A 26,678-nucleotide genomic window follows, 5' to 3' on the forward strand; every position below is an offset into this window, starting at 1 on the left:
GCACCTCCACACCAGGAAAATTTATCTATAAAGATAAAAATACTGCTCAAATTATTTAGCCAAATAATAATAATTTTAGGTTCCCTCCATTTATTTTTTTAAGCTCTTATTTTAATGTTAAGGGCCACCCACTGACTGAATTATGCTCATCAATAGCTTTTCAACTTCCCCATCCCAGCTGCCAAGAGGATACACACACTGCACTGTGGGAGTCATCAAGATGAGACTTGACGAATGTAGGGCTCAATTGGAGAGGACAGAGACTGCTCTCATCCTCACTCTGCAGTTAGAAAACTAATGAAAGTGTGGCGGTGTACTGAAAAAATAAAACAATTGAAAATTTGTGATGGTAGTGATTAGAAGCATGAACTTTGAATACAGGTATTAATATTGTCTTCCAAATTAACTAATACTGCTTTTATTAAAACCCACCTTTGCATCATACATACCTATGATCCTTTACAGTACTGTAGTGCTGAATATTAGATACTCCTCTTCCCTTTGAAGTGTATCACTGAGATTCCACCACAAAAGGTCCAGTCTTCACAATTAAGATGTTCTTCACATACATACGTAATGTCTTCCTAATGGAAGACAAGAGATCCATCAATCTCTTATCTTCTTGTACTGGACAAAGGCCCTATAGGAAAAGGCTTTCTTTTAAGGTAAGTGTCCCATCCTCTACTTAACTCCAATGTTTCACACAGCATCTTTTCCTCATACACTGTTATGAAAACCCTCAAGTGTTTATAACATGTCATCCCTCACAGGAATTTTGAATTAGTATACCTTATCTTGGCAGAGACAATCTTGGTATTCCTTGTAGCCATGTGATCTGGCACTGGAATTAATAAATTATTGAGTTCTTGCACTTGGCACTCACAGCTGTGAATACCTGGGTTCAAATCTAAGGCTGGGTAAATACACTTTGGGTTTCCTTGCAGTCTCTTGTAGCCCCTGTTCACCTAAGAGAGACTATATATATTGTAGGTAGACACTATTTAAACAAAAGAAATACATACTGTTAACCTTCCACTCTCTGCCAGCTGCTAAACCACAGCTTTTCTTACATCCCATAACTGCACAGTCTCTACCAAGTAAACATGGGTTATCAGTAAGTATGGAACACATAGTATCTGCCCAGCCTGAGACTTGAACCAAAATCCTTTCAGCTGTGAGCCAAGAACACTAACCATTATTTGTAATTACATTCTGGTATGCAACAGTAACACATGACACAAAGTCAAAATTAATGGAAGAGAAGGAGGCAGGTTTATTTAAATACATTAATCATTCGTGACAATCAGTGAGGGAAAGATATGTGTACACTTACTCTAAGATACTAAACTTATCCACATCAGCTCTAAGATACTAAACTTATCCACATCAGCAAAGTATAAATCACAAATGGAAGTTCATTCCATTCCGATTCATTTGACACAATGTATGAATCCTTCCTGTGACTAAAGAATATCAGCATTTCAAATGAATATCTGAGTATCTTCTCTGCTTAACATCTAAAAACATTGGTTAGAGACAAACTCTACCTTCAGTGATACTAACAAATTCTCATCACATTAAACACTAGGACATGATCTTCATTACAATAGTTGGCATCTTCTCTTCTTTTACTAAAAAATATTAACTTTGGCATCTTCTCTTCCTTTACTAAATAATATTAACTTTAGTATTTCACTCTTTTCATCTTGGCACACCATAATCTCACAAACTGGACAGTATAAATTATAAACTATTAGATAAGTCCTCAAGTAACATGGATTTCAATTTTACAAGCTTAAATCAACATTTATGGCTTGACACATTCAATTCAGAGAGGAAATTTGCTATGTGGTACAGTAGTTCACTGCTAGATATACACAAACCAGCATGTAATGTTAAGATACCCCAGATTAGATGACCAAGTGATACTTAGCTCTCTTGTTTCACTTGTGCAGACAGATTTTGTCTGCACACGTAGGTGAGTGACAGCAAATTAATTCTCCTCCCCTCACGTTATCTGAGCACTTCTGCACTAAAACTATTCAACAAAAGTCTTATTATTAATACTTTAAATACTTACTTAGAACTTCCTTGTAACACAATCAAAAAGGCAGAGAAAAATGTACTCACAATCTCTACAAACACTATCTTAGGTTGTTGAATTCAATGCGATTAACTATGGAAGACTGTTCATTTCCTCTGCCTAAGTAGGGTTACCTTGCCACACGGCTTGCAATCAAAGCCACATTCTCCGGGGTGGTGTCCCTGGCCACATACTGCACCAGGCTGCACTCAAAGCCTTGCTCACACATGTACTGCATCCGGCCGTAGTCCAGCACCTGCTTGGCCTTCCTGCCTATCTCCTCCCGGTGCTGCGCTGACAAGTTCAATCTGGTGTAACGACTGAAAAGACAAGAGAGAGTAAGTCCTGATAATGTACAAAAAACAAGTCCTAACAATTGGAAAGAGAGGAGAGAGGGTAAAAAGTATTGGTAACGCACAAATACCAATATGCGAGTCTTCTGGAATAACATGTTTCATTTCTTTAAAATATATTGGTGGTATGCAATTAAAAACATTTCACAAAAGAGAGACTAAATTAAATTGCATACCAACAAAGCTCTTCTTTCAAGGCTCTTCCTCTAAAAACAATGTTGGTTAAAAGGAGTCATAAGCAAGGCTGGTATGTATTGTATCTGAGAAGGGTAAATCTGAGTGTCTACATCACAGTTAGGTATGATGGACACTTACATATTATTCTGAGCACCCAGCACCTACACATACTGTTTTCCCCAACTAAATGTCTACTCATCAGTTATTCCTAGACACTAAAACTCACATCAATAATGCAAAGGAATCTCAAATGAAAGATATTATTTGGCAACTACAAAGTCAATAAGAAACTGGCTACATTATAATTAAAGAAAAACCTGTAATCTACATCCTCTACTGTTTCTAATGTAGTAATTTGTTGTGCATCTAATGTATGTGGAGGCTTAGTGTGACCCCATATTTATCCAAAAATAACAGTTTGAACTTAAATTTAAAACCTGGCTTTCTGTACTTACTTGTCCATGAGCTTCTTCTCAGTCATGGTTACTTTTGGTGACAAAAGCTTGGGATGCTCCTCTTGACTAGGATTCATTTCAAAACCATCTGAGTTTTGAGGCTCAGAAGTCATCTCTTCTTTGCTTGGAACATCTCTTGAGTTGCAAGTTGCCCATCCAGTAAGTGCCGTCAGAATGTAAAACTCCGAGGGCACCACACCCAGTCCCTGCAAAACAACATTACCATCAAAGGAGGGAAAAATCTTCAGTTGGAATTACACAATCTCCTCAGCTAAATGCACGTTCTTTTGGTTTAAGTGCAGGTTATAACTTATGATTTTCTTTAAGAATACTAAAAAACCTATCATCTCAATCCATCCCAGTCTCCATTCCTGTACATGCATCATCACAGCAACAGCTGCTCAATTCTCACCAATTTTGTGCATTTACAGCTTTTCTGAGCATGGCAATTCACAACACCCACACACTCGGGTCCACCAGCAGTCCATGGTGGCTGGTGTTTTCATGTGGAGCAGAAATCTTTCCATTTAGCAACAACTATCTCCACACTGTGTTAAGAATTATTAGAAAAACATCGGCATAGGAAAAAGACTCATACAGCTCACCACAACTAAATTCTATTGATAGGAGGTTGAACCAAGCAGGCTGCACAAGTTTACAAGAGTTTGTGAGCCAAGCATCAATTTTGTTACTGTATTCACAACTAATTTTTATACTAGGTTTTAAACTGACTTTTCAATTACAGCATCTTGCCATATTCCATGCACACTAAAAGCTCATGATAACTACAACATTCAAGGCATACATCGGTGCATACGTCAATAACGCTGCCATCCAGTACAAGAGTTGGGCAGCACCACTGCCACTTGTACACCATGTCATTACACACAAACTCCTCAGTCCAATGGTATTATAGTTATACGGATCCTTGGAGAGATCACAAAGAGGTATCCCTCACTAAAGGAGTATTACTCATATCCTGCCTGCCTCTGAATTATTTTAACATAGAGAAATGGATCTAAAGGCAAGATAACTAATCACGAGATGTTACCTACAGGAACTGAACCCTAGCAAGACACTCAAGACACATCTGAGAAATAACCATCAAAGCCTGAGAGAATTTTGGCCAGCCTTGACCATCCTATCACACTACTACCTCTTAAGCTCCTTACTAGCAACAGAACATTAAATAAAAGGGTGGCAACAAAAAGAAAAACAGAACAAAGGCTACTGAGAATAAATCCCACCCACATACCTGCAGCACCTCCAGACCACAGTAGGAGTCCCAGACACACCGGTGGTGGCAGCACAGGGCCAGCACCACCCCTGCCACCTCCGTACCAGGGTGCTGGCACAGACAACGCAGGGCCAGATCTGACAGGGAGGTTGGGAGTCTTTATAATACTTAACATGTAATATTTATTAATCTCTGAATGCTGTAAATCATATCACTTCTGAAAAAACTTTCATGTTTGTACATCTTGAATTAAAAAAAAAAATCAAACAAAAAAAATTTATACACATGTTTAAAAGAAGGACTATTCAAGAATTCATAAATTCAATTTGATACAAAATACTGCTTTTGATTAATGGCAAAGATGATGTGTCATCAGATGTTTGCAGTATGACAAGGATTGGTGAGGACTTTGAAAGTGTACATATTAGGTCTGTTGTATTTAGCAAGTGTAATAAACTGTATAGTGGTGGTAATGGTCTGCTTACTTCAAGGGCATAGAAGATGAGATAACAAGAATATGCTTGATTAAAAGGGATGTTAGCCTGTTGCATTGATAAATAGACAAACATGTAGATCAATGCAAACCTAAGCATGCACACACACACACACACACACACACACACACACACACACACACAAACACACACACACACACACACACATTCATACCTGAAGCACTGCCACACAGATGCTTGCCAAGTCCCACAATGTGCCGGTAGCCTCCAATGCCCTCCACTCCCTCCAGGTTGAGGTGCTGAATGTCCACACGGATTCGTTTTACATTAATATTATGGCTGAAAAGGAAATAAAAAAAAATCATCACATTCAAGACAAACATCACAGGTATGGGCACTTGGCATTCTGAGCACCCAACCTTCCACCTACACTTGTAATGGTATCACCAAGTACAGTTATGCTTGTAAGTTATTCCCCTAAACTTAAAACTTACTTCAACATAAAAGGATCTCAAATAACAGACCTTGTTTGACTTAACTAAATTATGCTATTAGAGTCTGCAGTCTTTCACATATCATTTAGGAACAAATGACTTTTACAAAACAAAATTATTTTGTAGTTTCCTAAAAGCAAGACACACACACTTCCATATTTTTCTTGAACTGTTACAGTCAATACTCCACATCACACATTATTAAAATCCTAGCCTGAAGAAGGCCTGATTACATCAATATTTCCATATCTATTAAGGATTCATAAAATAAGGTTACTTTTGATAGATAATTAGCAAAACTGAAATTAGGCTCTCAGTTATTCCACTCATTGGTGCCTTGGTGGTAAGTGACTTCCTTGCAGTGTTCTAGATGGACGTATTATTTATTTAACTGCAAAACCATATCACTAGGTATTCTGGTAAAAACACCACCTTGCTTTTCTCAATCCTGAATAACTGCTACATATACACCAACATTTCCATTACATTACAAGTATAATGCCTCCTTGAGAGCCTCAAAACTAACGAAAAACTGATCTAAAGGACAGCCATGGAAGGGAACGGTCAGGAATCAAAGCTATGGCAGAACACTTCCAGTATCAAGAGTCTGACACATTACTGACCACACCACAATGACAACCAAAGCACAAGTGGACTTTCATAAGCCATGACTCCGCCACCACAGCACAAGTTCTGAGTATGATGCCAAAACTCACTTGTATTTTAGCTTGGTGTCATACTTGTACCTCTGAGCACCTCGATCTATCAGCAGGAACAGAGCTTTGCTGGTGTCAGTCACTGCCTCCGTCAGTGATTTTGTGAGTTGGCCTGAGGATTAAGGTGTGATTAGTCAATCTGTCAACTCCCTACAGTAAAGCTGGAAGGTACAATTGCCCCAAAATGTAATGTCACAAAACCCAGCAAAATGTTTTGAACAATTTACAGAAAGAGACATAATTTTTTGGGGGAAATGTACATTACTGAGACCAAGACAAATAATAAAAAGAAAAAAATTACATACCTAACTCATAAATTTGTAAAATAGTTATTTAAAAACACAGGTAATTTTGAACATGGCTCATTAATCTTAATGTCATACATGGCAAGGGTGTAAGAATAGATACATCTTTTAAGTCATTCTATTTGATGATTTTCTTTAACACCCTTCCTCTTAAATGTCTTCTGAAGCAGACAAATTCAATATTGTATCAAAATCTTTACTTTGTTACTTATTTCATCTTCCTGATCTTTTTTGTCAATTTCTTTGAGAGGGAGTAACCTTCAGCAGCAACTTGCCAACAGATATCAATGTCAGAAAAATGTACTTCCAAGGGAAATAGTTGGAAATAGTCAACACTAATGGAAATTGTAAATGTACTTCATTATCTTGGTTCAGTCCAGTACAAGCATGGGGACAAGTTGAGACACACACACAAGAGCAAATGAAAAGAAGTTCTGGCCTTAAGGGCATGTAATCAAGAGATGAATAATGAGTCATCTGAGTGGTGCCTGTGATGTGAATGACTTGGAATGTTCTCAAGATTTAACATGAGTACATACAGTGGTGGAGGTTGTCAAATGCAGCAACCTAAGGTGGTCTAGTAAACTGTGGAGAAGAGAGAATGATATGAAAGAGTACAGGTGAACAAGTGGGATGCTGTGAGTGCAAAACAATGGCCTGAAAAGGTGAGGACAAAATGCTTAGGTATTTGAGATGTGAAGAGTGAAAGACAGCAAGGACTTAAGAACACAAGGGTGGTAAGAAGCGACAAGAGCCAACAGGAACTCTTCTACCATGGCCTTGAGTTGCATGGTAACTGCATCAAGTCACATAAGACTTCTTTTTGATGAGACAAGTGTACCATCAAACCCACACCCCAGCAAACCAAGTCCACAAGTCTTGCCTCACCTCGGCCTGCTCCAAACTCCACGTAACAGGTTGGGTTGGTAGCAGTGTCAAGGAGGTTCACTGCCTGCAAGTGTGCTAGGAGGGAGGAGGTCTGCCTGAGGTGCCGCACCACACTGGGGCTGCCACAGCATCCCGCTATCACTGCCTCTACCGCATCCAGACAAAGAACCGACTCTCTGATAGCGTCAATGGCGTCTGCAGCAATGCATTTCCTAGGATTAAGATATGACACCTTAAAGGACAGACAGAAACAGACAACCTTTCATTTAAATTGTAAACAATATTTGAGAGCAGCCTTGAAGACTTGTTCTCCTCAATACTGAGAATAAATTTGCACTTTTTAATTTTTTTGTTGTAATTATGAGGGGTACTGGCCAAGGGCAACAAAAAAGGAAAAGAGAGGCTCACTGAAAGTGCCAATCCCAAAGGCAATGTTAAAAGCATCATCCAAAATTGGAGGACAAGTGTCTTAAAACTTCCCTCTTGAAAGAATTCAAGTCATACGAAGAAGGATATGCAGAAGTAGACAGGGACTTTTAAGAGTTTACAAGAGAAAGGAAAGAATGACTGAGAATACTGAATAAACTGTTACCTATAAAAGAGCAACAAACTATTTTACTTAACCTACCAAGAGCAAGGACATCTGAAATAAACCTCAATCAAATATAGGAGATAAATTCCATGAGTCTTCTGCCTAACCTTACTATTAGCGACTGACCTGCGTGTATCCTTTCCAACTTGCTGATGAAGGCCAGCAGCACCTCGTCAGGCAGGGAGGAGAGGGGCACCTTAGAGGGCACGTCGTCCCCACACACCCGCAGATTGCAGTTGGGCCTGAGGTGGGGAAGATCCATCACCACCCGGGCGTTGCAGATAGTGAGGTGGTGCTCCAGCCGGTGCTCAAAGCAGGAACTGAGAACAGACGCTTGTTTCATTGCATGGCATCTCACCTCACTTGTCTCACTCAATGTTCTTCAGAAAACTGAAATTATGTTCTATCCATAGCTGGATACAGATAAATAGAAAGACAAAAAGATATTGTCTAGATCTAAAGCTAATCTAGACACATAAATATAATCTAGATGTATAGATATAAAGATATTCTATTGACCAGAAATTCCTAAAAATTGTTTAATCACATTACCTATAACAATGACATGGTATTTATCATTCAATGCAAAAAAAAAAAAAAAAAAAAAAAAAAAAAAAAAAAAAAAAAAAAGCCATATGGTAAAACCTAATGAAATGCGCCCTTCTCTTTACCAAGCATACTATCATTGTTATAATAATAATGATAATAATAATAATAATAATAATATTAATAATAATAATAATAATAATAATAATAATAATAATTGTTATTATTATTATTATTATTTTACCAAGTGCACTATTGTCTCAGTAAATCACATGATATCAACTCACAAAAAATATGGACAAATATATCTGAGGGAACAAATTCTTCTATAATGTTACAATACTTACTGCTTGGGATCCAGAGGGCAAGGAATCCTCTTGTGTTGGCCAGTGGTCTGTCAAGGAGAGTATTTTTTGAGGCCTCTTGGTTTCCTAAGACATTGCTCACAGATAAAAAAAAAAAAAAGTCCTGAAGGCAAGTTCATGTGGACTGCTTCAGGACATTTTAAAAATTTCAAGTCTTTGATACAGCTTCTTTATTCTGTTCATGCAATATGATAACCTGTTTCTAATACATCTCCTTAAAAGTGGGAAAGGGTCAACAACTTCCTATTATCTCTTAGATTTACCTAAATTGCTATCATTACAATGCTAAGAAACTACACTTATTCCATATAGTTTTCTGCTTGAGTTAAAGCAATTAAAATATTCTAGCTCAGTCCCTTTGGAAAAGAGGGATATAGAAGGAGCAACAATAGAAACAAACTGCAGAACAATGTGCCTGGAGCCCAAGCAGCACCATGAGGGAAAGGAGTGAGGTGACATCCACATCCCACCAGTTGATGCTGCCACAGACTCGCCTTAACATTGACATTCTGCATAAATTTAATGCAGTAGTTACTTCTCCAGTCAGGAAACAAAGCTTACTTCAGCTATTAATAAGGCACATTCATATCAGTTAAGTGTGATGTCAACCATGATTTTTCTCTGGCTGGCAAGGCACACCTATTACAAGACTGGTTAGGTTACATTAAAAACATGAAGTGGGACTGAGGAAGGCAGAGCCACTAAATGGAAATGAGGTTTGGTTGATGTCCTAAAATGTTTGCCATTCTGAGATCATTGCATGGCAGTCAAAAGACCTTTACATAACAGTTAGGAGAGTTAGGAGACTGCATAGCTTCTCGAGGAGAGTTTCTAACCTTGATGGAAAAATGGGCACAAATGAGTGAATGGCAAATATGAAAGTTAATTGTTAGGCATCAAGAATTATAGAAACAGACATGAAAGTCATCAGATTCACAGGTAACAACCTATATTATATGTACCAAAAAAAATCACACCTCATTTCATCTTTAAAACATCAGGTTGTAGTTTACCAATAACCAAAATGTTACCTCCTGCGAGTTCTCCTCCACCAGGTGCTGGCCGCAGTACCGCCGCCCTGCCTTCACCAGCATTCTGCACGGCCTACCCTTGTGCTGCAGGAAGAATCCACATACCTTCTGGGCATGCACACCACCTCTACCATCACCATTTCCGCTGCCTGCTGCCATGACGACCACTACCCTGACAAGTTAGCTTCCCGCTTCCCCAAGGGGTAAGTTAGAATAAGCCTTTGGGTTTTTTAATCTAGTTGTCTGGTCTTGCCAGAGAATGTGGTCTTGTATTGCCGATATTCTTCTTTCCCGCTGCCCAACACACACACACACACACACACACACACACATAGACACGTCCTGGTTTGGCACTAGAAGAAAAGAGCAGTTGGTGATGGTTGCGACTGAGTGTGTCCTTATGGTTTGGAATATATAGCCAACACACTGAGCACAGGCGTGACAACCCTCCTACATCTACTCAACCCAACGACCAGCTGGTCAGTTTATTCCTGATCTTGGTTTGAGTGGTGTTCCCAGTCGGGAATATGAGCTTTGAAACGGCACGGTTCAGCGTGTTCCTTCTCATTGCCAGAGTCTTATGTTTCCTTACTTTTATTTTCTCTATTGACCAACGTCCATGTATTGTTCTCTTTGTTTTCTCAATGTTCTAATTTTTAAATAAACATACTTCCCAGTAATGTCCTCTTCTCTATACGGTTGTTGTAATCTTACATCTCTTACTTTCAGGCCACAACAAAATGTTTCAGGTCTTCTTATTCTGCCCTACACATCACATAATAATCATGAAATTCATCCATAAGTACAGCATTAGGTCTGCACTGAAAAAGAATAGAAGATATGCAGATTACAGAATACTTATCATGCATGAGTGAAACGCCAGCAAGCAAGGAAAGAATAATGTTACGAACGTGTACATGCAGCAGCCCTACAGGCGAGCACATGAGCATGCTATGTGTATGAGGTAGCCTCATGTGAGTATATATGAGTGCATGTGTGGGTGATCTAGCTAGTGGGGTTGTGTGGTTCGTTGTCCAGGGACTGGTGCCGTTACCTGCAGCGCCAAATGGAAGGAGAACTGACACAAGCCTAAGTTGACCTCTGAGGCCCTGGAGTCACGAGGGTGTCCGTGTGCGTGTGTGTTTGTAACAATTAGCTAACCATGGAATAATTATTATATGGTACCGTTTAATTGCAGTTCTGTGAGTGCGAGTGCATGTATAGTATAAGTAACAATTATCCTTACCAGTATTGATAATCTGTATGCTAGAATAGGTGTAGTTAAGTGTCGCCTGCTAGAGGTGGTGACATGGGAGGCAGGCTTTAAGACACTCTGATACAGAGATCGAGAGAGGTTATCGAGACCACGACGTGACAGGAAGTGCGAGTCGAGTTTGCGTGTGACTGACCGCGACGTGACAGGACGTGCGAGTCGAGTTTGCGTGTGACTGACGGTGCGCCCTGCCGTTAGAGCTGCGAGCAATCGGGCCACTTTTTCTCGGAAGTGCCAGCACCCGAGATCCGTACAGGTTGGCCACGATCAGGAAAACAGCGCCCGGCTGGGGAGAGGGGCAAGTTACCATCTACCAGTCACCTTCCCGACCCCACTCTTGCTGAGCGGCCGCCACCTTGACGCTCCCGCCGCCGTCCCAACCGTCCAGGTTAATGGGCGACCGTGTCTCCTCACTGTGGGTACTGGAGCAGGAAGGACGTCGTCAGAAAGGACATCATTCTGGCGCGGGGCCTTCCTTTCGCCTCACAGAGGATGTGTGAAGTGATGGGCAGTGCTCAGCTGCAGGGGTCCAGTGGAGGCGCGTCTAGTGGTTGGCGGTAAGGACGTGCACCTACCAGTGTTAGTGGCTGACCTTGAGGACTCATGCCTCCTGGGCCTTGACTATACCTGACGAAGATTCAGGCGTGTATCGATTTCTGGAAGGGAACCGTAAAGGTACCGGATGCTGTGGCTCCCCTGCTCCCGAGTAACTACTGACCCGAGGTGGTCACAGGAGTTATGTGAGTGTAAGTGCATGTATAATATAAGTAGCATTTATCCTTACCAGTATTGATAATCTACATGACTCGTACTTATATCTTGCAACCTTGAATAGGTGTAGTTAAGTGTCGCCTGACAGAGTTGATGACATGGGAGGCAGGATGTGGGGCAATCTGTGGCACTGAGAGAGAGAGAGAGAGAGAGAGAGAGAGAGAGAGAGAGTCAAGACCGCGGCGTGACAAGACGTGTGAGGAAGGAGATAAGGGAAAGCGAATTTAGTCCTTGCGAGCTGAGTTCGCGAGTGACTGACTGACGGTGCGAGTGCCTGGCGCCCCTGTATTTGCCTGTGTCGTGACTGTATTGCACGATGACTTTGTGTACTGTTGTATAATATATGGACATAAGGAGAATCGTGGTTTCCTCTCCCTGCTCTGTGACTGTTCTCATTGAGAATGACCGGGTAGTCAAGAGCCGCAACCGTTCCCGGCCACCCAGGTCAAGTCCTTCTTCCCGACACACGCCCGGAATCACGCAATGGTGTGAGGCACCCCTTGCCTGCTGGTGGGGCTGCGTTTCAATATTTACGAATTCTGATTTTTACCTTCTTTAAAGTCCACCAGATGAAACATTTAAATGTGAAAGGAGTGATCCAAACCAACTTGGAGGGCTGGGAGTCCACCCATCATAGTTTCACAACACAGGGGCCCCAAAGAGCATTTCACATAAGGTCCCCAGAAGGCTAGAAACCAAGGAGCTGTAATTATACATCCATACTAGAAACGGCCCTGATTATAACTTTCTAAAACTGCTATTCTGCTATTGATACTTAAATATGTACATGTCCCTATCACACACACACACACACACAGGATCATTTTGGTCGAATGGGATGCCTGTAACCCCTGGGCGTCATGTGCGAGTGTGAAAATCGACAGAAAACATATGGGTGACGAGTGAAAGACTCAAAGACAAGTAGGGACAAACGACCCTCGGTGGTATCCCCCATCAGGAACTGCACAATGTCCATCAAACATTGCAAAATTTTCCACTCATTCTCCTACTTTTCGCATTTTATTACAACTGTTTGATCATTTGATTCTCTCCATGTCCTTTATCTAATACACAGGATTCTGAGGATCACTGAGGTTCCTATCATTCATATATACACGCATTTTGCCTTGCAGGCTCTGAACGAATCATCACTAGCAGAGATTTATCATGCAACTTTCATACGTCGGAGTCTTTTTATGTACCATTCTCTCTCTCTCTCTCTCTCTCTCTCTCCTGCGTCATGTTGTCTGCTGGATCTCTGCCGCCTCATCTTTCCGTCACTGGTCAGACTTACTCATCAGCCTCGCCTCCTCCTGCGTCCTCCTGTCAGAATGCTGGACCTCTGCCGTCTCACCTCACACCACCGAGCAGTAAACACATTGGACTGACCCGCCGGCTCCTCTCCACTGACTCGGCTTCTCAGAGACAGACAGCGAGTGAAGCTTCGATTCTCTGACCAATAACATTAATCCTTCGACAACTGTGGTTTCTTCTTGAATTTAATCAGGTGTTGTAGCGCAAGAATATGATTTAGGAAGATACCCCTGATAACAAAGGGAGTAATACTGTATATAAACCACAGTCTGCACTTAATTTTTCTAGTCATCAAGAAGCGTCTTGATATACTCAAGTAGGTATATCACTATCATTAAGGGTTTCGAGTTTCGTATATAAGTATTTGACAGCACTTAATCATTACTCATTTATGGGAAAATGTCATGAGGTAGTAATCAAGACAGTTACGTAAGCCTCAGTGATTCTTTGATTCCTTCACAGTGGCCACCACTCCAAGTCATGCTTATATAATCACATCCATCATACTAATACAGGAAAATGACCATTATTGTTCTTGCAAGAGATAAGTACACTCATAAAATTCTGAACGAGGGTAAAATTCCTTTCAATCCTTAACTAATTAAAATTGTTTCACGTGCAGGGGCTTGATGTTGATTATGTACTATGCCTAACTGGGTTATAGTAGTGTTCCAGGAGACTATTCCTTGCCACCAGGGGGTTGACGGAGCCAAGGATGAGAATGTGTGTATGCGTGTTTTGTCTGGGCCACCCCGTGTGGCATTGCCAGCCTGGAATACGTATAGATAGATAGACACGTGGCAGATCGAGTTTTAGTGAGCTGTGGTGCCAACAGGCTCTACTTGAGGAAGCCCCGCCGCGACCACCACTTCTCAGCACTGCATTGTAACCCTGTGACTCAGCCCTTACTGTTGCTTCACTTGCCGAAATGAAATCTTTTTCTTGCTGCCTCTCTTACACAAACTGTCCAAACTTCATTGTCACGCCTCATTACTGGGTACCTCGTGGCCAGTGCCAATCAGGAGTGTCTGAATGTTCATGCTTCTTTTATGGACTTCTTAAGCACACATCTTAGTTTTATAAGTAGCCTACTTTTTTTTTTATTGTAAGGGCACTGGCCTAAGACGAGAGAGAGAGAGAGAGAGAGAGAGAGAGAGAGAGATATTCAGAGGTGCCGGTCCATAATTAAAAAGTCAGAGTAATATCCAAAATTGGAGGAGTGTCCAGTAATGACTGCAAGTGACACAGACAAGACCTTTCTATTGGCTTCTGTTTCAGCTTAACAATATCCAGATCATGATTGATGAAAAGATCAAGTTTGACCAAAGAGCACTTTATTGAGACTTTTCCCTTTGTAGCATGGGAAGGTGACAAGCAACACTGAGGGGTAGTGACTGGCACGGTCAGGACTACTTGCCTCAACACAACAGCCCAAGCTACACATGGACAGCCACCCGCCCTCACCGTTCCTACCCACCAGCACTGGGCACTCGGCTCACCGGGACATGCCTGCCTCCCTAAGGGGCCACCAGGTGTTCTGGTTACTTGTATCAAAGCATTTGTTAGGTGGGCATTACTAATGAGGAAAAGCAACATTAAATAAAATTTGATCAGTCTTATTAAAAAAAAATTGTATGTAGCACAAAAGATCAGTACTTTCTCTTGCCTAACACCTTTCTTGACACTCACAGACTAGCTCAGCAGGTCAGATCATCACACGTTGATCCAGACTTTGAAATTTACTGACTGTTGACTGACCAAGCAAATGGCTAATTATTAGTTGATGGAAGACAGTGTTTATAAATATAATGTGTAGAAAAGATTTGAAACACATATCATATATATTTATATATATACACAAATATCTAAATATATAGACATACATGTAGATATCTATAATATATATACAATAAACACACAAATATACATACATATACAAGATGGAAATGAAGACACTGAAAATCAATAGAAACAATACAACTGTTTATAAAAATGAGATGAGGCTATGATGATTAACAAACATTTGTGGCATGTAGCTTTGGGGTTGTGGTGACTAGTGGTGGCCTGGCTGCCCCTCTCCTCCAGGTCACGGCCTCTAGCGGGAGCACTTTTCACTTTGCTTGGTGTCCTTAATGCTTATATCACACTTGCTAGAGTTCACAAGTCTGTCACCTGATAATGACTTGCTAGGTATTTACACTTCCACTGGAATGCACTATCGTCACTTCAGTCACACGAGATATCCAACGCTTCAAATCTTTTCTGAATAAGAGATCTCGACAATCTTTGGAAAGAGAGGAAAACCATTCTTCACAGCACAATTCATAGTATCAAATAACACAGTGTGTAATCTGTTAATATTCTTTAAAATATCAACTATTTTAAACAATATAGATTATGGAGGATTATGAAACACTGACAGCAAAATAATGGCAATGGATTATGTCTTTGGCCACTATGAAAACAATGTATGCATGGGTAGCCTCTATGTTAAGGGGTACTACCCGTAGTTTGATCACTCGGTGCTAAACTCTTTAGGGTGTGACAATACAACTTTTTAAACAACTTTCCTTTGCTAGTCCTGAAATGGCTTTGTACCACGGAGTAAGAAATGAGGCTCCTAATGTCTACTACCAGTGTTCAGTCAGCTAACATTGCATACACCTTTAATATAAGTTAAAATCAATCTGACTGCATTGAAGTCAGCCAAGGAACTCTGGTAGCAGCTGTTGAGCTGCAAACTGGCTTTCAGCCATGTATACTGTGCAGAGGAACATGTCCAATTAGTTATGCTGTACTCTGCAAACTAATGCCTTTGTATTCATTTTGCAGAATGCATAAATCCTATCACTGACAAGCCGGACAAGTGTCTTCATTTTCCTGAGATAAGGTTCACTTATGATGCATCTCATGTGAATGGCTATCTCGGGCTGCAAATGTCCTGTTTGTTTTCAGGGAAACAACTGTCAATGCTTGCATGTTACAATTCAATGTGAAGCTTCAGTTATCCACCAACATTACCATTCCACACTTGTTGCTTTTCAGACTATTACTAGCTGGCCATCCGAGCAGGGTACTTGAGGGTAGTGTTGAGCAGGTCATTGTGCATGAGGAGGGAATTCTCAGAGTAGTGAAGAACCAAGTCTCTCAGTGTTGGGTAGATGAGGAATGGCTCGGCAAACCCATACCCATGCTCACCCTGATGGATTTTGCAGTGCTGAACCTCCTTGTTGCACCTATAAAAAGAAGTTTTTAGCCACAGGAACTACGATGAAAAAAAATGTTATGATGTCATGGGCAAGAGAATGGGTGTGCTAGATATGATAAAACTTTTAACATGTTTCTTACTGAAGTTCAAATTTCTGTATTGTTAAATAAAGTCCTACTAAATACTCACGCAATGGACAAAGCGTAGCCTCCATTCTGAGAGGTTCTGATGAGGAACGTCCCATCAGGTTTGTTTGTTAGCAACTCAATGGCTGCATTTCTTGTGAATTCTTCAAAGTCCCAGAGTGACTGGTTGTGCAGCTCTGGGCACTGAAATACAAAGGGATCACTTATTAAAAAGACAGTACAAAATATACAATACCAACACAATTCTTTAGGTAAGATTTTACATGGATTTACAACACTAATTTTTTAATTTCTTAATGATGCTTGACTATCATGATTCACTAGCAAAGCTCAGAAAAAGGTAAGTATGAGACACTCACGGGTTGGGGCACCTGGGAGGGCTCTGTCTGGTCAAGGTCAGCAGACAATCCTCGGGAGAGAAGCACATTCTTGAAATGGTCCACCTGCTTGGCCAACTTAAGAACCTCCATCTTCAGGCCATGAGATTTCCTCTCCAGGTTCAAACTTTCTCTCTTCAGGCTACTAAGGAGGATCTCGTACTCACTGTGGGCTTTCCTCACTCTCTCCACGCGTCCAACCAAGATCTTCTTGTTGTCAAGCAAACTGTGGATAGAAGAAAACACTGAGTACATGCAGTTGGCAAAAAAAACGTTATCCTGTCAAAAAATTCCAAATACTTTCCATGATATTAATTGTGATTTCATATTACTTACTCATTCACTTCATGTGGCTGTGCTTCATTCTTGAACTTCTCGTGCAGCTTGAGGTGGTCGTCAATCCAGGCCATGGTTTCCGCAAAGCCATCCACGGCTTGCCGAGTGTTGGTAATTTCCTGGGAGAGTGTCTGCTGGTATTTGTAATTTTTGTTGTACTGGTTTGTTTTGGACTGGTACTGCTTGTTGAGATCATTGAGAAGACTCATGATGTCTTCCACCCTCATTCTAGCACCCTCGGGCTCCTCCCCATGGAGGCGGCTGACAGGGTGCAGCAGCCGGATGTCCAGGGCCTTGTTGAACTGAATGAGGCTCTGCTGGCAGCAGTAGTTGACAAGCTCCACCACACAGTTGAAACTGTAGGGTTCCGTGAAACCATACTTTCCATTCCGGTGGCAAATTTTGATTAGTTTGTTTGAGCCGCCTTTGCGTAGGGTGAGGGTGTACTCATTGTTACCAGTGGAGGCGTCACGCACTAGGAAGGTCCCATCCTTGGCGTCCTTCATTATTAGATTGACCTCCTCACGAGTGATGGTTCCCCAGTACCACTCTGCTTCCTGCAGGGCCTTGGGGGCGCAGGGCGGGATGGTGAACACATACACAGGTGAGTTGAGGGCTGCATCAGAGCCATAAGGTGGGGAGGGGGGACTTGGCTCCTCTGGGGGGTTGACGACTGAAGAACGGGTAGGTCTGGGGGGCAGAGCTGGGGCGGGGGCAAACGTGGGCACCTTCTCTCCCCAATCAACTTTCAAGAGAAGCATTTCCACAATCCTCATGTGAGCCTCAGTGTTGCGTGCCAGCTCTCTGAAAGACAAACATTCCTTTTGAGTTTTGCTGCCATTAGTTTTGTTAACGTGTTTTTTTGTAATATAAATACTTGTATTTCAACAGGGCATTTTCATCTTTACATAACTTGTGCCACTTGAGAGAGAGAGAGAGAGAGAGAGAGAGAGAGAGAGAGAGAGAGAGAGAGAGAGAGAGAGAGAGAGAGAGAGAGAGAGAGAGAGAGAGAGAGAGAGAGAGAGAGAGAGAGAGAGAGAGAGAGAGAGAGAGAGAGAGAGAGAGAGAGAGAGAATCTGGGTTACTTACACAATCTTTTCCCAAGGAGGTCTGAGGAGAACATGGCAGAAAGACTGGATAAGGAGAGTGGGTGGCTCCATGATGCCTCTGTTGACTTGTAGCTGACACAGCTGAAGGAAGTGGTTCATCAGGAACCTGTGGAGATGGTCACATTATGCATCACATTGTGGCTCCTACACTTACTATCAGCACACTATCTGCTCAACACAACTTTAATAACTTTATGGTTGGTGAAATTCTGCAAGATAGTCTTGTTTGAACACCACTAGTCTTGATTCCTGATTTTGAAATGTAGCTTTCATAAGGACTACTTTCAAAGACTACAAAGATTACCATTTAAGAACTCAACTGCTTTTCCCAACTAATGGCTATCACCAGAATCTTTAAAATGCTCTCAAAAGTCCCAGTGACTTCCTCTTAAGCCAGTTAAAATCAGTTGAGATAAGATGACAAAATGTTTGACAAATGTAGTCCTTGAAAACAAAGATTCAATTTCAAGTAGAACTTACTGCAAAGTATAATAATGATGAAGACTGAGCTCCTTCACCATGAGGGCAATACACTTGGCACACTGGTCATCATTGTGGATCCGAGTGGCCTCAATGAAGCGGTCATAGAAAGACTCTGGGATCACTGGCTGTGGGAGCTCCCGAAGGTATCTCTTGATCAGGTACGCAATAACATGTGGCTCATAAATACTAAGGTCAACACTACACATATCTGAAAGGAGAACACTGTATTAGAATCTTCAGGAATTAGATCAGTATGAAATAATCTTAACTGTCTTTACATGCATCTATTATAGTTTGCACTAATCTGTTCATGGTACAAACCTTCGTCACAGCTTTGTCTCAGCTGAGCCAGAGTCTCCTGTTGGGGGGGAGTGCGGTACAGGCGGTAAGGATCAAGGTTGGGGTCATTCTTGACACGGAACACAATTTCTTGGCAACATCTCACGAGGAGCAACGGGGCGGGGGTATCCACAGGAGCAAACTGGGAGCACAGACTCAGACCGAAGACAGAGGACAGCATAAGGCGACAGAAGTAGTTGGATGATTGCTTAACACAGGGAGGCAGGCCAGTGGCAGCACAAGTCCGGTGAGCAACGAGGCCACAGTCTGAAATGGTAACACAACAATATATAAAATGATGCAAAGTTTTCTGATGAACAGATTTTATTTTTTACAATAAGACAAAAAGATTCTTTAAGAATAAGATTCAAAGAATGAGATAGTATAAATAACTTGAAATATGTTCAGTAAAATACAGTATTTCATTATGACCTGTTAGCCTGGCAAACAATCAGGTCAATTGCAGATACACATCCCTGCCACACACACACCACTAACTTCCCTTCTCTTGATCTCGGAGACCTTCCTGTATTAATGCCATCATTCTTACCTTGGCAGAACTGTCCTTGGTGAATGAACCCTCTGAGGTGGAGTCCACACTTGTCACAGCGGTGGAGGTCATGGAAAGAGTGGTTGCGGAGGTTGTGGTGGGACGCTGGGGTGGTGCACTCCACACCTCCAACACCTGAGGCCAGCTTTTCACCGGGACAGATGCCTTCATGACACCCATTCTGGAGCTGGTCAATGCACACCAAGATAGACTTCTGATGGAACTCATCCTTGATGCCCATGTTCTGAGGGAAAGAAACAAACCACCTTAGCTAGCAGGTCAAGCCTTCCCTAATACTAACAGTAACAAACAACATTAATTTTACATCCATCTGTATAAAAGTTCTACAATCACACATTCTTTGCTATCACAGACTGAAGTCATCCTTTGTCTTCAAGAACCTAATGACCTGAAGTTACTATAAGTTTTCAGATTATATTATGCCATGACATTAAGAATAAGCCATAAGTTCATCTTCTATACTCCTTGACAAAATGGAGCTTCCCACTACTCTTCAATATTTCACTAGGGTCCTGCTTATAAGCTTCACAGATGTCTTAGCAATGTGTGGTATTTCATGACAGTTACTTCTTAATGACCATCCTGTGTTAATAGTATGGACAATGGGAACTGAAGCACTGCTTATCCCTGGTCATGACAGTCCAAGTGCATGACATTTCTATCAACATGGCCCAAGCACATCACCTAGTTTAGACCACTTACATCAATCTATTTGCTTTATTTGGTGTCCTGCCTCACAATCTTGAATAACACAGTTGAGAGCAAAAAAAAGCCTGAAACCAATTCTCAACCTGACCATAATTTTTTAATATAAAAACCTTAAATACATCAATATTCTCTCTAACCACACTGGGTATTTAATGTTTCTGATTAATTCAAATATACAAGCTGATAAAAATGTCAATATGATGCATTATAGCAAATTTTACATAAAAAGGACCTTCATTACCTGAACATTGCCAAAATCTGCAGAACAACTGGCATCCTTGCCCTCACTGGAACCAACATTTTGCCTCAATTTATCCACTACCACATATGCCTCAGAATTGACCTTTATCCCTTCAGACTTTTCATCAACTTCTGAACTCGGTTTGCTCAAGAACTTTTCTGATTCAGACACAAGTTTGGGCCATCCTGGCCTGCGTGGAGACAGACAGGCCGGGGAGTCCAAGTCTGACAGCTTGAGGCACCATGACTCTCCATACTCTGAAGAGTCACTGTAAGAATTCTCACTGAGAAGGGTGGTGGTGGTGGTGGCGAAGGAGATGGCAGATGAAGCGACTGATGTGACTGATGGTCGGTGGGCATCCTTACTGTAGCAGGAGGGATTCCGAGACTGGGATTCCTGCTTGTGTGTGATATCTGGGTGGGCATCCTTTGAGAGCACCAGCTTGCTCCAGTGAAGAGCTTCTTTTATTGCTCTCAGTCTTTGACAGTGGCTTGAGGTTGGAGTATTGCTGGTGATAGGAATAGGACTACTGCCCTGGAAGACTGCTGATGGACTGCCTGCCCCTGACAGCCTGGGAAGCAAGGGCCCTGTGTGGACACCACTGTCAGGGGTGGTGACCACATAGGAGCGGTTGAGCTGTGGTGTGCAGCAGGGGTCTGAATAATGCACGCCTGCTGAGTCAGGTGGCTGGAGGGAATTCTGAGTATGGGTAGGGGAGGCAACAGGAGGAGGGTCATCCCGCTGACACTTGCGTGATGACCACTGCTTAATTTTGGTAAGCACAGCTATGGGAGACTTGAAGGGGGAAGCCATAACTGGACTCATTTCTCTGGTGAACAACTAAAACTGACCACTTACAACAATAAACCAAAACCAAATAAACCTTTAACAGATAAAACAAAACATCAACAAAGAAGCGAAGGGCAACACTAAAACAAACGATCCCTAAAATAAGTAAAAGACCAAAACAACTAAAACAGTGCCAACAATAAAAACAACAACCGCTGGCCCAACAACAACAGCAACAAACCGTAGGCCCTGACAGAACAACAAACGAACCCAAACAAATAACATAAAAAAATAGTCAAGAACGAGGACTGTGGACTAGAGATGAGTGCGCCAACACTGCTGATAAACAGACAGACGAAGGGCGGGAGGAGGGTGTCGCCTTCACTCCTGTCACAACCACACTAGCAAGCTAGTCACCTCGCCCCGCCTCGCCGCCACCGCCGCCACTAACGACCATCCAACACCATTATTACTGTTACCCTCACAACCAATCTGCGCGCGCGACTCTACCTTGTCTTGTCACAGCGTGAATTGATAACTGAATCGGCCACGTCATGTTAAACCCTCACTCTCTGTATCTTAGGCACAGTACATTAAATTCCTCCCCTCTGTAACATACAGGTATACTGTAAAGTAATTCCTCGCGTCAGTAGTTCTATCATGCTGTAACATGTTTTTTTCCGCTCTGTTGTGATATCACCCGGCAAATAACTGACCTTTTTTCATATCGTGACTAATAGAGACGTCCATGAACTGTAGTACTGTAACTATTGAGTCATTTTAGATAAGCCATCTTACTTGTATCAGGATAGCTTACTAGGTAAAGTTAGTTTAGTTTAGATAACGCAATCTAACCAATATATTCATCTACCTTCTTCATGTCATTCCATTCATTAATATATCCCCATACGTTTGGCTCTACCATTAACACGGGAAAAAAAAAAAAAAACAATAATTTACAAGAGAAGCGAGTCTTACCTATGCTTATGTTGTGCTTCTCCGAGTCAGCATGTGGAGAGGGTGGGTTGCGGTGAGGTTATCGTGTCCTAGCTCATGCATAACTATTGTGCTGATAACTAGGGAGGAATATTAACACGGCCCCTGTATTCATCGTAAGCATTTTTACTGTCATCTTGAATATAATGTCTCCAGTGCACTCATAAACGTAGACCACGCACATTTAACTCCAATCATTCATGACTCAGCGTTACGACCAGCTGTCCCGAGTTTAAATGATATTATACGCTTCAGTGAATTCCAAGTCTATAAATCGAAGAGAGATTAAAGTAAGGGCAAATAAACTGTTTAATATTAAGAGCATCACAAAAACTAAGGACTGCGGATACGATAGTTGTCTGATAATACATTTCTTTAACTTGTCGACGTGGTTTCTTTTCCGGGAATCACCCTTAAAAATCCACTTACTGGCAGTGTTTCGTATGAAAATGTTTCAAGAAATGGTTAAAACTGGCCGGGCGGGTGACAGGCGAGGCATCACCACCACCACCACCACCACCACTACCACCACCACCTCCTCCCGTCCTGGACAAGACTCGCCTTTCCCCAGCACGTCTTTAAGCAGCACCCTTCGTTCCCCTCGCGTGTATGCAGCAAATACCAAGGGCACGGGGAGGTATATCAGGCATTTTCTTCGCCCAAGCACACTCAACAGCTGCAGCAGGTTGTGTAGAGCTGAAATAATGAGGGAGGTTTTGAAGGTGACACGAAAGCACGGTACTCACTATGAGCTTGTCTCGGTCGAGGGTGAGGAGGTCTGTTCCTTTGATGTCCTTGGCTTTAAATATTTCCGTGTAAGGCGCCAGGTTCAGCGTTGCCATCCAGTCCACCACATTGCTGGACGACCACTGGCTGATAGGCTGTGAAAGAAGGGAGAAGAGACCATTAGTGACAGCGTACAGTAATCAGAATGAGATGAACACACTCATACCACTAAAAAGGGCTGACACACACACACACACACACACACACACACACACACACACACACACACACACACACACACACACACACAGATATATATATATATATATATATATATATATATATATATATATATATATATATATATATATAGAGAGAGAGAGAGAGAGAGAGAGAGAGAGAGAGAGAGAGAGAGAGAGAGAGAGAGAGAGAGAGAGAGAGAGAGAGAGAGAGAGAGAGAGAGAGAGAGAGAGAAGGATAAAACGAATTCGATACGATGATCAGGTCCGGCCGCTTGTTGCCTGTCCGGTCTGAGTCCAGTGTGCAGCAAGAGCCAGTCTAGTGCCGCCACCCCGTCGGCCTCGAGAACACCTTTCTTACGTTTTCTCTCATATTAATCTCGTTCCCCATGACTTGGCTGAATAAACTCGGAACGCTGAACTAAGCACACTCTTCTCCCGCTTTGTCCCGCCGTCCCTGAGCTGTGCATGACGCTGAGTTGCATAAAAAGTAACAGACGAGAGGAGGAAGGAGCAACATCAGAACGCGCCTTTGTAAGCCGGTCGCCTGAGTAATGAAAATAACGTCCTGAAAGCGTGTATGTTACTGATTCATGTCTATAAGAAATGTGTTGGCGAATTTTGTCTATTACGCACTATCCAGAAAAAAAAAAAACAGTAGCAAGAAAGCCTTAAATATATGGAAGGGAAGCACGTCAGTAGTTGATCTTGCACCTCTGCAAAGCCTTGGTGGGAAAATGAGAATGCAAACCCTTGATTTTACACTTCATTTTCCTAGCGGTAAATTGCTTCCTATATCCTCATAACGTTTAAAATGATCGGTATGTATGATAGTGGATCTAGAAGTGATGTCTTGACCACCACAAGGCGGCGTGCAAAAGTACAGTAGTCGTTGAGAGAGTTTCACCGAAGGCCATGTTTTTGTCGTGGAGCGAGGACGGAGGGTGGGTGTGTGGGTCCCGGCGAAGGTCAGAAAAGGTTTTGCCAGTTAAGACTTGATGACCAACTTAACAGAAAGGAAATGATTAAGCTTTCACACGGTTAACTGCTGTGTACATACATGACACTAATACAGAGATATGGAAAAGGACACACACACACACACACACACACACACACACACACACACACACACACACACACACACACACACACACACACACACACACAAAATATATATAGTAACATCTAGAACTTGTTCAAATTATAGTCGAGATGACATGCGGAAACGTTTGACACCAGTCTCTTGCATGCTGGTGATCTTGTTGCTGCAGGCACGAGCATGTGATGGAGACGTGGCCAGCGAAAATTTTGGTATGACAAAGACCACTTTGATCTTGTAATGAAGTATATTCCTGAGATCTCATTGCCGAGGCAAAATCGGAGGCAGTCAGCACGCTTATTTCAGAACTTTGCTGAAACCAATGTTCAATATATATATATATATATATATATATATATATATATATATATATATATATATATATATATATATATATATATTGAACATTGGTTTCAGCAAAGTTCTGAAATAAGCGTGCTGACTGCCTCAGATTTTGCCTCGACAATGAGATCTCAGGAATATACTTCATTACAAGATCAAAGTGGTCTTTGTCATACCGAAATTTTCGCTGGCCACGTCTCCATCACATGCTCGTGCCTTCAGCAACAAGATCACCAGCATGCAAGAGACTGGTGTCAAACGTTTCCGCATGTCATCTCGACTATAATTTGAACAAGTTCTAGATGTTACTAGGGGGTTTACAAGAGCGTATTCATAATTTTACATGCAAGAGACTGTAGTGTCAAACGTTTCCGCATCCTATCTTAGCTATACCCTGAATAAGCTCGTGGAAGTAAATTGGGTTTATAATAGCGTATTCATAATTCTAAGTATTTTGTAAGAATTCCACACCATTAATTAACTCACATACGAGAATACGATCATCTCTGTAGCTTATGATGATCATGAAGAGCCTGAAGCATATCAGAATAGAGGCCTAGATGTTACGATGAAGGCAGTCTTTCTTCAGAGTATGTACACTACGTACTGGATCACAACGGGAAGGAGCAAGGCGGCCACGGTGGACCATCACAAAGCCGAGACATGGCGCTGGATTTACTTAGAATAGAATAATCACTCGTTTTCAAATACACGCTTCCCGCAGCACAGAAGGAAAGACACCATATAACTGTATAAACTTTAAAAAAAAACTGAGTAATAATAATACTATATGTAGGTGCGATAGCCAGTTCCAGCAACGGTAGGAAGGAAACACTTGCGTGCGTTAAGTTCGTTACCGCGAGTAAAGACTTGAATCCTCCATTATGTACAACACTGCTTTATTTGCTCATCATGTAGCACACACTTCACTGCATCCCCTTCAACACTTGGGACTAATATCAAGGCTCAGCAAGCTTTCTCTTTCCTCGCAGCTACAAGCCAAGTGTAGGTACGCCGCGCTCTGCCGTGCGTTAAGAGTGGAGTCTGTATCCAAGTGATGGCGGGTGGTGTTCAGTTCGTGGGGACCGATGTAGTGTATTCCTCACGACGCGCCTCTATATCTTGTGTGGTGACGCTTGATTGCGGAAATACCTTGAGGGGAGATGGGTTTATCGCTTTATTATTCACAACGCCTCCCTGGTGAGGACTGGCGGGTGAGGCGCAGCACTGGAGAGAACAAAGCCAAGCCTCGACCGGTCACCTACCCGCCTCGAAGCGGGTGGTGATCGTAGGAGCTATCAGCTGACTGAGAAAATGTGTATCTCGCTGCTCACCGACGCTCAAAAGTCTACCAGCACTCGACAATGAGGTACAGGGTTGCGGGTACTTTCTCGATTTGGTCCCGGCGATCACTTACCTGAAGGATGGTAGTAGAAGGGCTGCGACACACATGTTGGAACACCATCTTGTTAAAGAAGACTGTAAATACAGTTACTTCACGAATAAGTCTCTCTCCCCACCATGGGTCTGGGAGGCAGGAGGCGCTGGTAACACTCCGGTTATCCGCAAGAGACTAAGCGGGTTTGGCCGAGAGCTCGCGGCCGGTACGTGCAACCCTGGCTCCCCCACCCCTGCACCCACCCCCCCAGCCCCCGTCACAGCTGCGATGGTGAAACTCTGCCAAGCCAGAGTTGGAGGTTGCGTCAGTCACAGCCCAAGTCACCAACTATCTATTAAAAATCTAGAGCGTGGCGTGCGATGACATCGTGTGTGTGTGTGTGTGTGTGTGTGTGTGCTACTGTGGTCCGTTTGCCTGAAGGCACAAGAGTAAACAACGAAAGACTACTTTTCTCCGTAAATTTAATGTTTTTTTTTTTCTTTTATTCAGCGGCGGGAAGGAGCTCCACCCAT

At 42.2% G+C, this 26,678-nt stretch overlaps 3 protein-coding genes and 1 long non-coding RNA gene across 17 annotated transcripts in view; 2 read left to right on the forward strand and 2 right to left on the reverse strand.

Moving 5' to 3' along the window:
* LOC135108164 (dolichol-phosphate mannosyltransferase subunit 3-like) overlaps positions 1-4,774 on the forward strand; it is a 131,865-nt gene extending 127,091 nt beyond the window's left edge. For all 8 annotated transcript variants that reach the window (XM_064018919.1, XM_064018918.1, XM_064018916.1 and 5 more), the window contains one exon: positions 4,126-4,774. In XM_064018919.1, coding sequence (XP_063874989.1) covers positions 4,126-4,139 — 14 coding nt within the window. In that variant the 3' untranslated portion in view covers positions 4,140-4,774. The remainder of the gene's footprint in view (positions 1-4,125) is intronic.
* LOC135108160 (tRNA:m(4)X modification enzyme TRM13 homolog) lies at positions 1,259-13,158 on the reverse strand. Of its 3 annotated transcripts, none has more exons than XM_064018911.1 (9): positions 13,036-13,158; positions 8,649-8,695; positions 7,882-8,075; positions 7,164-7,358; positions 5,971-6,082; positions 4,975-5,099; positions 4,324-4,442; positions 3,069-3,274; positions 1,259-2,403 (listed from the first exon to the last, which is right to left on the reverse strand). In XM_064018911.1, exons 3-9 carry the CDS (start codon positions 8,015-8,017, stop codon positions 2,214-2,216), a joined length of 1,083 nt encoding a protein of 360 aa, XP_063874981.1. In that variant the 5' UTR covers positions 8,018-8,075; positions 8,649-8,695; positions 13,036-13,158; the 3' UTR covers positions 1,259-2,213. The 3 variants fall into 3 exon arrangements, with proteins under 3 accessions (XP_063874981.1, XP_063874979.1, XP_063874980.1); XM_064018909.1 differs by lacking the exon at positions 13,036-13,158 and adding an exon at positions 9,698-10,171; XM_064018910.1 differs by lacking the exons at positions 7,164-7,358; positions 13,036-13,158 and adding an exon at positions 9,698-10,160.
* On the forward strand, positions 10,326-15,712 carry LOC135108166 (uncharacterized). The gene is made up of 2 exons (XR_010272164.1): positions 10,326-11,716; positions 14,414-15,712. It is a non-coding gene; the product is annotated as an uncharacterized LOC135108166 (long non-coding RNA).
* LOC135108159 (phosphatidylinositol 3-kinase regulatory subunit gamma-like) overlaps positions 14,373-26,678 on the reverse strand; it is a 107,275-nt gene continuing 94,969 nt past the window's right edge. For 2 of the 5 annotated variants that reach the window (XM_064018908.1, XM_064018905.1), the window contains 9 exons: positions 23,105-23,239; positions 19,604-19,847; positions 19,036-19,320; positions 18,712-18,922; positions 18,212-18,337; positions 17,123-17,926; positions 16,769-17,012; positions 16,453-16,592; positions 14,373-16,291 (listed from right to left, as the gene is read on the reverse strand). In XM_064018908.1, the coding sequence (XP_063874978.1) occupies positions 16,108-16,291; positions 16,453-16,592; positions 16,769-17,012; positions 17,123-17,926; positions 18,212-18,337; positions 18,712-18,922; positions 19,036-19,320; positions 19,604-19,847; positions 23,105-23,200 (2,334 nt within the window). In that variant the 5' untranslated portion in view covers positions 23,201-23,239 and the 3' untranslated portion in view covers positions 14,373-16,107. Of the gene's footprint in view, positions 16,292-16,452; positions 16,593-16,768; positions 17,013-17,122; positions 17,927-18,211; positions 18,338-18,711; positions 18,923-19,035; positions 19,321-19,603; positions 19,848-20,573; positions 22,154-23,104; positions 23,240-25,253; positions 25,287-26,184; positions 26,345-26,678 lie in introns of those variants that run through there. The other 3 variants (XM_064018906.1, XM_064018907.1, XM_064018904.1) reach the window with 3 other exon arrangements.

Source organism: Scylla paramamosain, chromosome 16 (assembly GCF_035594125.1).
Source record: "Scylla paramamosain isolate STU-SP2022 chromosome 16, ASM3559412v1, whole genome shotgun sequence".
NCBI classification, from domain to species: domain Eukaryota; kingdom Metazoa; phylum Arthropoda; class Malacostraca; order Decapoda; family Portunidae; genus Scylla; species Scylla paramamosain.

What these genes read in the sequence shown, in the direction of transcription:
- LOC135108160 (XM_064018909.1), bottom strand. Translation starts at nt 9,856, where the DNA reads ATGGCAGCAGGCAGCGGAAATGGTGATGGTAGAGGTGGTGTGCATGCC. An exon ending in TGCCCTCTGGATCCCAAGCA is followed by an intron (nt 8,076 to 8,648) that starts GTAAGTATTGTA and finishes GTCTGTTCTCAG; the next exon opens with TTCCTGCTTTGAGCACCGGC. An exon ending in GTGGTCTGGAGGTGCTGCAG is followed by an intron (nt 3,275 to 4,323) that starts GTATGTGGGTGG and finishes GTTGTTTTGCAG; the next exon opens with GGACTGGGTGTGGTGCCCTC.